Here is a 15,103-nt window from a genome sequence, read left to right on the forward strand (position 1 = left end):
GACTGCAGCGGTTTTGAAGAGAAGTCTGCGCATTTGTGTTCTATTGCCACAAATGCACTCCTTGGATTTCCTGCTTAGGGATGCACTGATAAGCCACCTGCCTCACACCTCCAAACTCCCTCCCACGTCTCTGTTACATAAAAGTGACTGGCACAAAGGAGACTTGGAAACAAAGGTCTGTACTGCTGACAAACCAAGATAAGCAGGGCTCACTTTTACAACAGATTGGGCCATATCCTGAGATGGGAGAGGGAACACAAATAGTAAAGGACAAGTTAAAAACCAACATTCAGGGGGTCTACTTAATACACTGTATACAGAAAATTCACAGTTAAGGTTGCCAGTCTGCATTTTAATTCAGTCACTAGTGCAGTGTTTCCCAAACTTTTTACCTCATGCCCCCCATACCCTGTCCACGCTCCCCCCCCCACAGAGCCAGGAGCGGGTCTGCGGCTCTAAGAGGGGGGCTGCGGACAATGGTAACGGGGCCAAGGCTGGGGCTACAGCTTGGGACGGGGGCAGACCTTCAGCCAGGGGTCGATCCTCAGCTGGAGGCAGAAGCCTTCAGCTGCGGCTGGGCGGGCAGCCAGGACCCCAGATGTGGGGCCAGGAGCCGTGGTCAGGAGCATATTCCCGGGCCTGGGGCTGGCAGCCAGGACCCTGGGTGCAGGGCTGGCAGCCAGGATCCCCAGGCACAGGCCAGGAGCACAGCTGGGCAATGCTCCCTCCCCACCCCCTTTGGGGTTGGTCTGGGCCCCAGCCACACCCCACGGAACTTTACTCCACCCCCCCCCAGAGGGCGTGCCCCACGACTGAAGACCTCTGCACTAATGCCTAGGCATTGCGGCTTATATGAGAGAGTGCACTGCCCCTCTCTTTTCAGTTCCCCCTCCCAAACAGCAAAACTGAAATGAGGGTGCAAAGAGAAACAGTCCAATTAGCTGGCTCTTGTGTGCAGTGTTCTTTGTATCAGAGAAAGATGGTTATTCCCCCGTTTCCCCACAAGCACAGCCTCTAAGGTGGCTGGGAGCAGGCTATAGGAAAGCTTTAATGCACAGGCCCCGGTAAATTAATATCAACCATCCTAGTAGATTGCTTGGGGATGAGTCTTTATCTTGGCACAATACCACTGCAGCTGTGTGAACCCAAGCATCACCTGTTATTTTAAAACAGGTAAGACAAAATACACCCCCCCCCCCCCGGTACTCTTTTACAGAGCCCAGAGCAAGTGCTACTAAGCTCCTAAATACATGACCTCAAAGAGACAGCTGCTTGCTGGGGCTGAATAAAGTCTGTAATTCAGTTATATAGTTTTCCCCCTACACCTAAGGTTCATGGGTAACTGTTGATAGATGGTGACTTTCAGTGGCTTCTACTATACAAGAAGCCACTCATCTCTTGTTCCCTCAAGCCCCAATGCTACATCCAAGTGCCAGTTAATCTTTTTATACTTAATATGGCAGATACCAAGCATAAGTACATATGATCATTGCTGGTTAAGGTGTCACATCTTAGACTATTTGGGTTTAGTCAGAGTGTACGTAGATTAATATGACCACAAAAGGTGCTTCTCACAGGTAGCCATTTCTAGTCATTTGAAGTCACCTCAGAGTTCAGAGTACATAACAGTTAGTCTCCCTTCCAGCGCTCTGGTACAATATCCACCGGATGTTTGTGTAGAGCAAAGGTGCCAAGATCCTCTCCTAATTTCAGCATGTGCAGTACATGTAAACGTATGACAGGGTCAAAGCAGGGTAGGTTTCTGGATGTAGCTGCTGGTTTTAAAATAGTCCTTTAAAAACAGGTATCAGACTGTTTTCCTTGCCAACTTCATGAACTGTAAGACACATGGCATGTCCTTGCCCAGAGCTGGGTTATTTTCTGATCATTTAGTGCACTTTTTTGGGGGTACAGAAGGGCACTAAGCATTGCACAGTCATTTAGACTTGCGAGTTCCCCCCAGTAGTTAGTAAGGAGTCATCTTTAGTCAGCACGTGATGGAAGATAGGAGTTTGGATCAAAGTAGCAGTGAAGACTTGAGAAGGATCATAAGAGTAGATAGGAGCTGAGAGGGGTAGAACAGAGCTGGCTGCTAACGGAGCTTCGAGTGGCAGCTGCCTCTAGACGGTTCTTGTTAGCTCTCAGGGGTGAGCGCGGCTTCCGCAAGATTCCCTAATCCTGTCAAAAAAAGTACAACTGCCTGTCATGACTATAACCTTTCCTCCAGTGTCACAATGCAAGACAGCAGTATGCTGCCTAAGCAAAGGACTAAGGGTTTTTTTTGTTTTTTTAATAAAGCTGCTGACGTGCTTGACAAGGCTTAGAAACAATTCTGCTTATATTGACGGTATTCTTCAACACAATTGCAGCTGAAACCCCAGCCAGCACTACAGTGTCATCTAAGGAGTTGGCAGAGGTAACAAGCAAATCATGAGCTGCAACATAGAAAGGCCTGGAAGAGATCTGGACAACAGAGAGGGGCTCTTGGACAAGGTGCTAACTTATTAGTCTTTTGTAATACACCTCTACCCCGATATAACGCGATCCGATAGAACACGAATTCGGATATAAGGCAGTAAAGCAGCGCTCCGGGAGGGCAGGGCTGCGCGCTCCGGCAGATAAAAGCAAGTTCAATATAGTGCGGTTTCACCTATAACGCGGTAAGATTTTTTGGCTCCCGAGGATAGTGTTATATCGAGGTAGAGGTATATATACCAAATATTAAAATTAAATGTTTTCACTGCAAGAGGCTGAAAAAAATGCAGAAAGGATGGAGCTCTGCAATATAGTTTGCATTTCTAAGAGATCAGGAAACCAGGATCTGTGTTCATTAGCTTCTGCTGCTCATTCTCAGCCTGAAGTCAGAACTGGCTGCTAGAACTGAAACTGAGAGTATCATAAGAAGGGATTAGAACAGGGGTTCTCAAACTGGGGGTCAGGACCCCTCAGTGGGTCGCAAGGTTATTATATGGGGGGGTCGCAAGCTGTCAGCCTCCACCCCAAACCCTGCTTTGCATCCAGCATTTATAATGGTGTTAAACATATTAAAAAGTGTTTTTAATTTTTAAGGGGGGGGGGTCGCACTCAGAGGCTTGCTATTTGAAAGGGGTCACCAGTACAAAAGTTTGAGAACCACTGGATTAGAACCTCAGCTGGGAAATAAGATGCTAGTTCAGTTAACTCCAAACATTTAAGGATAGTTTGGTGTTTTGACTCAACTCCATATGACTTGCCTACTACTCAAAGACAGGAGAAGTTGAATGCTGTATCACTGAATGTTAAATAGCCATATATACCAAAAGAGCAGACAGGGGCCTACACAGGCACATTACGCATGCATCTGGGAAGCGAGACTCCTCCAGCTGGGTCAGTACTATGTGCATCTTTCTGCTAATTCATCACAGAGCTTGCAACCACAAGACAGATTCAGAGCAACCCAAGGTCTGTGATGAATTAGGGGATGCATAAATGAATGTGAGGTGGTTGGTACAAACAGCACTTTAGTGTGGTTAACTTGTACCTTTTACCCAAGGGTATCAGGGACAACTGCTCAGAAGCAGGATGGTTTCTAAATCCAGCATTTTGCCATAGCTTTTTAGTAGTAAATATCTCCCAAATGCCTAACGTTTTCCGATCCTCCTTACCTTGGAGCCCAGGGATGGGAGAAAAGACCTTGTCCCAATAAATTCACACCAAGTGAATTCTGTTATCATTTATTTTAAGTGTCTCCCTCCACAAATCAGCTAAGATCTCAGGCTTCGGCACAGCTTCTTTTTTCTCTTTTTTTAAGTGTTAAAGCAACAAGGCCTTACAATGAAGTTTATAATCTGTTAATCCTTACAAAAATTGAATAGTAGGCAGAATTGAAGTAGTCCAGGCAACAGTGAAGTAGGAAAGACTAAGTATACAGAGTTGCTTGAAGCTTTTCAGTTTGGACACTCAGGTGATCAAGCCTTGTTTTCTGCTGGTTATTCCTCCCTTTGCCAATTTACCACACAATTATGCTCCTCAATGGGCACTGAATCTGATATTCCACTTTCCCCGCAAAATGCCCCGCTACTCCCAAGTTCATCCCCAGCAATTGGAGCATTCCTTCTATATTAAAAAATGATTAGAAAAAAGTTATAAAAAACTGTTTATTAAATAATGTAAAATTTCTCCTGGGCACTTTCTTTTTTAAAGAGAAGATCTTAAGTTCCTGTTTGGAGCAGGGCAACGTAATTAGAATTGGGGAAGAAGGGAGAGGAGAGAGGACATCATCAGTGGCAAGCTGTTTCACAATCTAGGCAGCCCCCTCATCCTCCACCCCCCCGCATCCCACGCATGATGGAACAGCCTAACCTAACCCTGCCATCCCTGCATTAAAACGTCTTTTGTTTGGAAAAAGAAAGAGCCGTCACATCTGGTCACCTGGAGGAGCTGCGTTCTTTGCTCACACAGTCATCTTGAGAGGTAGTGTCACCGTTACCCATCATGCTGCAAGTCCTTCTCTTTTTCCGCCGATGCATCATCCCTTCAGTCTCAGAGCCAGAATCACACTAAGTACAGAGAAAGACAAAATGAATAAGCAAATCAATGCAGGGAAATACAAACCTTCAGTTATTACTCAGAAGATCTGACAGTGAACCACACCTGTGCTAATACAGTCACCAGAGAAGTTATCATGCATGTTCTTCCCCGAAGCATCACAATTTCTATACAAGAGAGCATGTTGCATGCCCTGCAACTTACTGCAATACACTTAGGCTAAGATTTACAGGTATTCTAATCTGGCACCCAAAGGCCCCTGATTTTCAGACTGAGTGCTCAGCACTTTCTGGAAAGTCAAGTCACTTAAGGTGTCTCAAGTTGGGCAACCAAAATCACTAGTCACATTTTAAAAAAAATCTTGGCCCTAACTCTGTGGCCTTGTTCCCCATCTACAAAATAAGGATAGTTTTACTTTCTATTTAAAGGGTAGATAGAAATTTGTAAAGTGAATAAAGAGCCTCAGGTGAAAGGTGCTGTGCAAGTACTAAACTAGTCAAATTTTCTCAAAGGCGGTAAAGGTTGGTGGGAACTCAAACTCACTCTCCCTCCCACTAAGAATTTTTGGATGAGAATCTCTCATTCAGGTTCCTCTGAACACCGTAAAGAATTAATTAGGCAATTTAATAAGAGTCAGTTAATAGATATTACTACTGAGTGGCAAAAGAAGAAAGTTTGAAGGATGGGAGAGAAAATGAGAAGAATGTTTCCAGGTGTCAGAACATGAACACTGTATGGCCGGAGAGAGGAGGCAGGGTCTACACAAGTCCCTACTCACGGAAGTGACAAGGTCTCAAAGAAGTTGGGAGTATATCCATGCAACTTAAAAGCAAGGGAAGAAGATCTGCAAGGAGCTGGATGCCAAAACAAATGGGAAGCCAGTGGAGCCATTAGAAGATGGTGAAAGAAGGAGCGCAAAGTATATTAAGCATAAAAAGATGGATTCTGGGGAGCACAGAGAATCAGGAACGTCTCAAAACCAAGTTTGTTTTGGCAAGAGGAGTGGGCCAACCCTCACAGAAGACTAAAGCTCTCACCAAGATCCCCACTGGTCCAGTCCTTTGCTTTATACTTGCACACTATTAGTTTCTCTGAAGTTTAGGATTTAACTTTGGAGTCTAACGTTTATTCAACTGTTACCGTCAAACCCACTAGAGAGTTGTGAGTCAGGGAGATTGTATGTATTTTTAGAAAAGAAACAGGCAAGGCTCCTTCGACAACTGGTTTAAAAGGGTAGCATAGTCATGGGATAAGGGTCATCTGCAGTGTCAAATCCTTACCTCTGAATCAGAGTCCGAGGAGCTGGAGCTAGAGGAACTGGAGGAATCACTGGAACTATCAGAAGCAATACCTGTTGATTCTTGTAGATCAACTGAATCAGCCAACACTGCCAGCTCAGGATGCTCTTGTTTTAGGATCCTAAACACAACCATCATGATTAGGAATTAGAACACAATGAGAAACAAAAGAATGTCCTTGCTTTTATGGGTTTTAATTTACACTAGCATGGTTTTAATTTACACTAGCATACACCACAAAATCTGTCCACTGCCACGTTAATGCAAGAGCAACAGATAATGATTTGCTAGCAAGGTGCATCACGTAGCATTGTGCAACTGCCTGCACTCTAGCTTTGATGGGTTTTTATATAGTTTCCATAGTTATTTTACCTCAATTTAATATTCTAACACGCAACATCAGAGTAGAGGACATTAACAAGATTTTGATATCAATAAGGTCCTCCTGAAGGGAGAATGGAATTAGTAGTGATAACTGAGTTGCCTTTTTTTTTATTTAAAGTAGTTAGAAGTAAACTGTGCTTATATTCAGAGGCTACTGGGTGAGAAAAATTCCTTGAATTTAAAGGTTTCCATAAGATACTAGATCTGGACAATAGACATCTCTAGAAATCAATAAGGCATATGAAGCCTTTAACTTCTAGTTTACATGGATAAACATGAGCCACCTCAGTAGTGACTTAAAGTTGTTGCTACCTAATGGCTAGTTAGCAGAATCTCAGCTCCTCCCACTAGAGCCTTGTCCATGTCACAAGAACCACATCACAATTAGCCTTATTGGTGGTGGTCTCTGCAGAACCAGAGAGTGAATGGGAAGGGAGAATAAGATACTCTCACCATAGTAGTTATCTCTGCAGATCCGGGGAAAAGATATATCCTTTCCAGGGGATAGTGGACTTCCATCTCCAAGGCAAATAACAGGACTCCCATCTCCATGCCCGCTAACATAAATCCTTTCACCAGTACTAAATTCCCCTTAAATGCTTAGAGCAGCAACACCCAGCATATTGGATCACGTACCACCTTCTTAAAAAATTGTGAAGTAACTGATGGAACATCAAACTCATGCAGCACCAGTGGAACATGTACCACACTTTGGCAATCCCTGACTTAGAGCATTAGTTTACTAACTTACTGCCTCTACATTTTATCATGCTTAGCAAAGAATTTTCAGATTGCATCGTCTAAGTTTTATGCATGTCACTTGAACTCATCAAGTCAGCTCCACGAGAGGTGAAATCCAGATCAGATCCTTCCCCAAACAGCAAGACTAATCTACCAACTCCAGGGGAGGGAGCCAAGAAACGTTGCTGTAAAAAGCAGGACATAGTTTAGAAAACATGTCTTTAAAATGACTCAACGTGTTTTTCCCCAAGAAAGTTGTACGCAAATATATACTATTAGTGTTATTCCAGCTGCATGTCTTGCTTTGAAAGAAAGTGTTTGGACTATCCCTTCAATTGCCTGGAAATTAGAAATAGGAACAGAATTTACTGCACCGTTACCTGTACCACTTCCTTGATAATTTTGGCCTCCCTCTTACTGTCTTGTGCCATACCACAGGGAAGTTGGTACAGCTGGCAAAGTTCTGTGTGATGGCAATGGTTGTATCGAGATTGAGAACTACGTGCCACCAGCCACCTACAAAATGCAATGCAAGAGCAACTTTTAAACACACTTTTTTATATTGTTTATCTAAAGTATTGTAGATACATCTATCTAAGGTACTTGTATGGCCCCTATCACCACAGTATCTGAGCACCTCACAATCTTTAATGCATTTTCTCTCAATACCCCAGTGCTGTTATTTTACAGATGGGAAACTGATGCACCAAGAGACTAAGTGGCTTACCTAAAGTCACATGTGATGTGTGTGGCAAAGCAGGGAGAATCAAGTTCAGTTCCCAAGTCCCAGGCAAGGGCCCTAACCACTGAAATATCCTTCCTCAGCAGATGGAATCAGCAATAGCTAATAGAGCCCACATTAAGAGGTGGAGTTGCATGTATATTAAGACCGGTCTGTGGTTATGAATTTATGTATGTGTGTATATTATAAAGTCATAACCACAGTTGTACACATCTCATGACAATCAAGTTCAGAACATTACAAGCCTCCATAAAAGGCCTTCCTGATACACTTTTATAGTACAATAATACAATATACAATCAGTTGGTTCAACTGCTCATTTTAGGGATTTAAACCATCTATTCTTCTTTTGAGTTTCTGGACCCGGATTGTCACACTTTCATACCAGGAAGTCCCTCCACTCACACTCCAACATCTTCCCCATATGATGACCAAATACAGAAGACTGCCTGCAGGCTTTTTTCCTAGGTCTCTTATTTCAGAATTTCCCCCATACATAAGCCCTATCCGAAAGCTGTAATCCTTTGACTCAGTGCAGTATTCTTCAAGTTCAGTGACAGAACTTTCCAGCACACTATAAGTTAAATCTTCATTTTTGGTTAAGTGGTATTTCTGAGTATCTGGCTACTGACAGCTTGCTTAACCGCAAATGCCACTGTGACCCAAGCTGCACAAAGGCCCAAGGTCTAACTGCAGATCAATTTTCACCCTCAAGGGAGTTTTTAGCTTGAAGAATTTCACTACCTTTTTTTTTTTTTAATAGAAATGTTTAAAGTTGCTTTTTTCCATAAAAGGGTAAAATTAGAGAGGTTCATATGGTCATGCTGTAATCCCATAAAAAAAATAAAGCCAGGATTCATAATGGAAATTGATAAGGCTCCAAAGCCTTCTTAACTGAAGACATAATAAAAAGGCACTAAGTGCCAAGATTATTACAAGGCACTTTGCAAACATGAAATCATCATCCCCATTTTACAGAGAAGTAAACAGGCACAGAAGGGGAGATAAAGGATTTGCTCAAGCTCACATAGCAAGTCAGGGACAAATAAGAATAGAATTCAGGTGTCAAACTCCCCTGCTCTATCCAACAGTTGTGCTCTTTTCCCCACCCAATTAAAGGAGGTGTAAGTGTGCATCAATTTCATAGAAATGCTATGCCCTTTTAATAGAGACACTTTTAGAAGCTACGGCATAATCTTGCATTTGAAATTAAAGTTGTGGAAAAAAGAAGATGGATGGGGTCTGTCTGCATTTTTGTATGACTTTTTCCTCACACCTCACAAATCCTGTCATTTATTACACTGTCAGTAACCCCAAGAAAACAGAGAATGAGAGAAAGTTATTGGTCTTCAAAGGCCTCTATTCTTCCATGCTTTGATTACTTCCTCACTGTATAGTTTAGTTCAGGATCATTTTCCCAAGCACACATGTCCTGCTTGTTATGCCATCAGTCCCCTGTAACAGGGGAACATACATGGCATTTATGTTTTGGATATTCAAAGGGCAACATAAAAATGGTTTTAAACAGTGTCCTATAGTGTACAGAATTGGAAAATGGAGGACCATGTAAACAAGTGTGGACACTTTTTCAACAAGGATACATCTAAATACGTGTTCTCCCATACTACTACAGATTTCCACTGGAGACAGCCACACATACCTGGTACAAAGACGGTCTCGCCTGGTTTCTGCACAATTTCCAGGGGTTTGAATTCAGGAGGCCAGGTGGGGAGCTGTGTCCTAGGGTATATGATACTGAACCAAGTGATCGCCTCATCCTGCTGGTTCCCTCCTTCTTCCCGTGTCACTTTGATCAACTCTCTGGGAGTGCTGGTAGGGAAGAGGCACCAGCGCTTATGTCCGTGGACTAAGGCATTCCAAGCACTGGTTCCCAGAGGATCAATATGAATTCCTGTTCCTGATCGAGGTGGGCCCATTACAAACCATCTGCACGGGGTGGGGGGGGGGGGCAGAGAGAGAACCAAACATCCAGGTGCATTACAAGAGATAATTACTTTCTTCTATGAACTTTTCATTAAGCAAGCATGTTTCCCTTCCATTTCTACCACAGATTGAAATTAACATGGCTCTTTATATATTTCTTTGTTTGGGCACTAGAAGCAGAGTTGGCAGCAAAGCATTGACTATAGGGACTGTTAGTTTAATACTGCAGCAAAAAGTGCATAACATTTTTGCCTAGGACCTATACAAATAATGGCAATTGTTTTCTTAGTTTCTTGGAGCAAGGCTTTGTTTGTTTATATTACAATAAAAATTGTTTAGAAACCAGAAACTGTTCCTCAGTAGATGATGATTACATCTGTTTTAAGGGCCTAAACCACCTGGTGTATAAAATGGTAATTGTGTTTTTCTAAGCTTTTTCCTGGTTGTGAGTAGCATCTATAGATGTGCTGTTCTACAATTCTTGTTCCAATGAGGAATAAACAAAAACCATCTTCAGATAAGGGTTAAGAAGATGAAGTTAAGACAGCTCCCATCACCCACACACTGTTCACTTGTGACTTTCTATTCACCATTTCATCATTTACCTGGTCATAGTTAATTCCCCAATAGTCTCGTTGGGAAGATAAGCAAGTCATTTTTCTCCATGCAGAGAACTACTGCTTCGAAGGCTTAAAGTTACACCCATCCTTAGTGATCTCAATTGGTCTGGGACAGGATATGAAAATGTACGTAAGATATCATACTAGATACTGTTATCTTAAGTGGGGTTAATCACTAATAGATGTCCACAAGAGAAGGAAATAAATGCAGGTTTCTATGGGCAGAAGAGAGATTATGAATTAAGCACTCAAACAAGGGAATTGTGAGTCCTATTTCAATAAGATGCTTTGAGAACATCGATTATGACCAGGTGACAGTGCTGGAAATGGCAAATACCCCCGACAAGAACTGTTCACTTCCCTGAGCTACATAGTTGGATCGATGTTAACTTTGTAGTGCAGGCCAGTCCAAATGTGTGGGGAGCATCTAAATTAGCTTTCATAAAAACCTTCACTACTTTGAGACAATTACGGTTAATTGATAGGCAGTTAAGGTAAAAACACTAGTGTAGAAAAGCCTTTAGGCAGAGCTTGTATGAAATATGGAGCTAACATGAACTAGCTAAGTCTAACCTAAACCTGACACTTTCCTAGGGCTGGTCTATATTGGAAACTTACATCCACAACCCTGACACACATAGTTATGTCGACCTAACCCCTGGCGTAGACAGCACTAGGTTGATGGAAGAATTCTTCCATCAACCTACCTACCACCTCTCAGGGGAGGGTGGATTACCTATGCAAACAGATACTGTCTACACTGAAGAGCTACAACAGCACAGCTGCAGCACTGCTGCTGTACAGTTTTAGCCCTAATCTAGACATGACGTAAAATACTGCTTGCTTTAGCAGGGCAGGACTTAAGCACAACCAAAGTCTCATTGAAGGCCTAATAGTAAACTTGAGCCCAGTAACATAATTTGAAAATTCGAAGTCACTTTACAGCCACACAACATGGCTCTGGGGTAGGCATTATTCTCATTTTACAGATGAGGAAACTGAGGCACGGAGCAACTTGTCTAAAGTCACATATCAAGTCTGTACCAACAGCTGTTAACAGAACTCAGGAGAACTTACTGAGTTTTCTCCTCTCTATTCCATATTTGCATGATAATCTTGAGATATTTATAATCAAAGTAAATTTAGTTTGCTTGTGAGCAACTGACAGAAGAAACTGGAATCTACATCCCATCGCCACCCCATGGATACTGTACCTATAAGGTGGTCTGCGCTTCTCTCCTGCATATTGGAATAGGTCATCAGTGAAGAACTTGGGCACTTTGTAGTCTTCCAGGAGTTTCCTGCGCTTAGGGTGCTCTCCATAGCTGCTGTCGAAGATGTAGAGGGGGCTGTCATCACGTGTGGTCTCCATATACTCTATGTAATATTTCATCTTCATCTTCACAGAGTACCCATCATTGTCCTCACCACACTTGAACTTCTGGTTCCTGTACTTGCGCTTCAGGCGTTCTAGAGTCCACTTCTCTTGGGCAGACCAGCCCATCTGAGCATTCAACAGAACTACAGGCTTATAAGGCTTTTCATAACGCTCAACAAATTCTTCCACCGATAAATGGAGTGCATCTGCCCTTTCCACATTATCCTGTAAAAATCAGAGAACAGTTGGGAAAAAAGAACTGCAATGTACCACAAACCACCTTAATCACCACAGGCCAAGTTTCTAAAGGTTGGTACCTAAAATGATGTCTACACTATAGCTGTAGTACCATAGTGTAGACATTTCCTACAGTGACAGAACAGGTTTTTCCATTGCCGTAGATAATCCAACTCCCCAAACAGCAGTAGCTAGATTGACGGAAGCATTCTTCCACTGACCTAGTTGCGTCTACACAGAGGTTAAATTGGCATAGCTACAGCACTCTGAGGTATGAATTCTTCACACCCCTGAGTGCTGTAGCTATGTTGACCTAACTTGTACATGTAGGCCAGGCTTAAGCTGCATCTGGTAAATTTACGTTAGCAAGCCCTACACTTGCATTCAAATCTAGAGGATATGGAGACATTACCCAGAGTGCATGCAATTTTAGGCTTCCCCTGCACAATACTGCAGTGTCAGACGCCAACTGTAATAAGTCTCTGTCCCTGCTTCTACACACATCACCAACATCATGAGAAACATGAGCATATTTAAATTTTGCTTTATGCTCTTCATTGTAGAGGTGACCCAAGATCCAGTAGGGGTAAGGAAATCCATAGCCTGAAGCCTGGCAAACAGTCCCCCCTGCACAGCATTTTACTCTGCTATTTGTGATGTGAGAATTCTATTTCTTCCTCCCCCTGATACCATGGGGAAGGGATTTAGAAATTACCTTTGAATTAAGTAGGCACGTCTGTATTAAGTAAAAATACACACCACTATAGAATCCAGAGGTTTTCCCAAGTCCCTTGTCAATCCTGTTTTTATTATTTTGTTTTTTATTATCCATCCTCTGATTCACCCATCCTGTCTTCCTCAGACATTTCTATGCATCTCCCAGACTCTCCTTTCAGGTCACCTAGTTAAATATTGTAGGCCCAACAATCATCCACCACTAGGACAGTTAACCAAATGACAATAGCTTTTTTCCATTTCCAAGCATTTTCCTTTCCTTTAAGCCCACATACTGCCCATTATCTTCATCTCCTGTCCCTTCCCCCCACTCATACTCCAGCATCAAAAACGTGCTTGACGAGCTTCCGGGAAGGGGAGAGCTCCACCAGACCTGAATCCTAGGAGTCACACTCAAGGAAGAGCAGCACGAGGCGCTCCCTCCCTCTCTCAAGTAAGGAGGAAGCTACTTCTAATAAGAAGGCAATGTGATGCATGCCAACCCTTTCCCTTGATCTGGCCAGTCCCTTGCTCTCCCACAGCTTGTACGATACCCAGTTTAGACTAAAGCTCTTTGGGCCAGACCCTGGCAATTTCTTAGCTGCCTTGGGGTGAAGTACCAGCAGCACCTCTGGCTGTGAAAAATTTGCTGGCTTCATAGGACTAGGCCACGGGTCCGGCGCAACACTGCGCTGCTCTCCCAAGCCAGACTCCTGCCTTAGGGAACCACAGAGCCGCCTGTCCCCTCCCCACTCCTCTTCATATGTGGGGTAGTTGGGGGGGGGGTATGAAGTCTCCCATTTTCCCCTCTGCGAGCTCCCACACACACCTTGGATGGATGCTCTAGGGACGCGCCAACCCCCTTCCCTGGGTGCCTCTTCTTCCTGGGGCATCCCGGGGGGGGGGGGGCTCCACCGTTCCCCCACCAGAGACCCTAGGCTCTTTACCCCAGGATCCGAGTTCAGCCTGGAAATCCCATTGCCAAGGAACCGACACCCCCTGGCCAGCCCCCACCGTAAAGCCCCCTCCCCTTGGAGCTCAGGTCTGGAACGAGGTGTCCCCCTCCCGGTCGGCCCCCACCGTGCACCTCCCCAGGCTCGGGTCTGGCAGGAGCCAACCCCCGGGCTCCCCCCAGCCCGGTCCGCACCGTGCAGGCCGCCGGGCTCAGCGGGAAGGTCTCGCAGTAGTTGTGCCGGGTCCAGTCCAGCGAGTCCTTCAGCTCTGGCCGGGCGCTGCGCTTCGCCTCCCGGATCCGCTTCTTGCTCTTGTGGTTCATGCTCGGCGACCCGGGGCCGGGGCCCGCCGCCTCCTCCGCTCCCGGACGGGCCCCGACAGCCGCCTCCTCCGCTCCAGGCCCCAGGACCCGCTGCTGTTGCCGCCGGCACCACTAGGGAATCCCGGCCCCGTCGCCGGCTCGGCTCCCAGCCAGGGCCGCCCGCCACTCCGCCAAACCCGCGGCCTGGAGGCTTCGAGAAATTTCACCCCTGCCCCTACCCCTACCTCTACCTCAGCTAGACCGGAGCCCCGCCCACGAGCGCCGCGGCGCGATCCTATTGGTCATTGCCTTGCCTTCCGCCACGCGCCCCTGCCCATCCCCGGCAATGATTGGCCGCGCCGGACCCGGAGAGGTGGGGTCTTTGCCGCCATCTTGGGAAGGAAACGTCAGCGAGAGGGAGGGAGGGTAGCTAGGGCTGAGCAGGGCAGCTCCCTGCTCCACCTACCCTCCTTTCTTGTGCTTCTCTTCTCCAGGTTCCCCCTCGCTCCACTTTGTCTCTGCTCTCCCGGATTTCCTTCCCTTCTTCTCTCCACCCTCCTCCACTTCTACTCACTCCCACCAGCCCATTGTCTTTTCAGAGACCCCTCAGTCCCTTCCCTCTGACTCCTAGGGGAGCTCAGGCGGCTCAGCTTGTCATGGGTGGTGGCTCTGAAAGGTTAAAACGGGGGTCTGCAGCCACTGGAATCACCACACTGACAGATTAGCTTTTACCTTTTGTAGCAACTGTTCATCTGGGTTTGTGGGTTTTTTGTCTATTGTATTGTTTTCATTGGTTCAATAACACACAACACGGTATTTTCAGCGTTTATATTTTGTGGGTCTTAACTGAAAACAAGTCAGAAACTGTAAAAAAAAAAAACCCCAACCTTTTTCAACAAGCAGCTTGTTTCATCATGTTTATCATCCCAATAAGAATAATATTTATTTGGGCAAAGCTCCCAAACACTGGGTTTTTGGAAATTGAGACTTCTAATAAGATGGAATGATGGAAACCAGGGTAGATCCTGAGATCATGGCTTGCAGGAGGGAATTCCAGACAGTTCCATTTAACAAATTTCAAGAGATAGTTTTAAATCCCACTAGATGGAAATACATTGAGTTAATTTAGGGCAAAATTGTACAGTGTTAAAACACTGCACTGGTAAAACTCTCATGGAAGTCAGCATGAGTTTTAATGACAGCAAGAAAAGGCTTTCTGTCTTCCATATGATTCCACTAGGATCAGCAGTTTTCAACCTTTCC

General features: G+C 44.8%; 1 protein-coding gene across 1 annotated transcript; it reads right to left on the reverse strand.

Moving 5' to 3' along the window:
- Nucleotides 1-1,189: 1,189 nt before the first annotated feature.
- JMJD6 (jumonji domain containing 6, arginine demethylase and lysine hydroxylase) lies at nucleotides 1,190-14,035 on the reverse strand. The gene is made up of 7 exons (XM_024206278.3): nucleotides 13,733-14,035; nucleotides 11,471-11,859; nucleotides 9,353-9,639; nucleotides 7,331-7,466; nucleotides 5,808-5,946; nucleotides 4,411-4,538; nucleotides 1,190-2,178 (listed from the first exon to the last, which is right to left on the reverse strand). Exons 1-7 carry the CDS (start codon nucleotides 13,859-13,861, stop codon nucleotides 2,142-2,144), a joined length of 1,245 nt encoding a protein of 414 aa, XP_024062046.1. The 5' UTR covers nucleotides 13,862-14,035; the 3' UTR covers nucleotides 1,190-2,141.
- Nucleotides 14,036-15,103: the final 1,068 nt, after the last annotated feature.

This window comes from Terrapene carolina, unplaced genomic scaffold (genome assembly GCF_002925995.2).
Source record: "Terrapene carolina triunguis isolate 2854851 unplaced genomic scaffold, T_m_triunguis-2.0 Scaffold192, whole genome shotgun sequence".
Lineage (NCBI taxonomy): Eukaryota > Metazoa > Chordata > Testudines > Emydidae > Terrapene > Terrapene triunguis.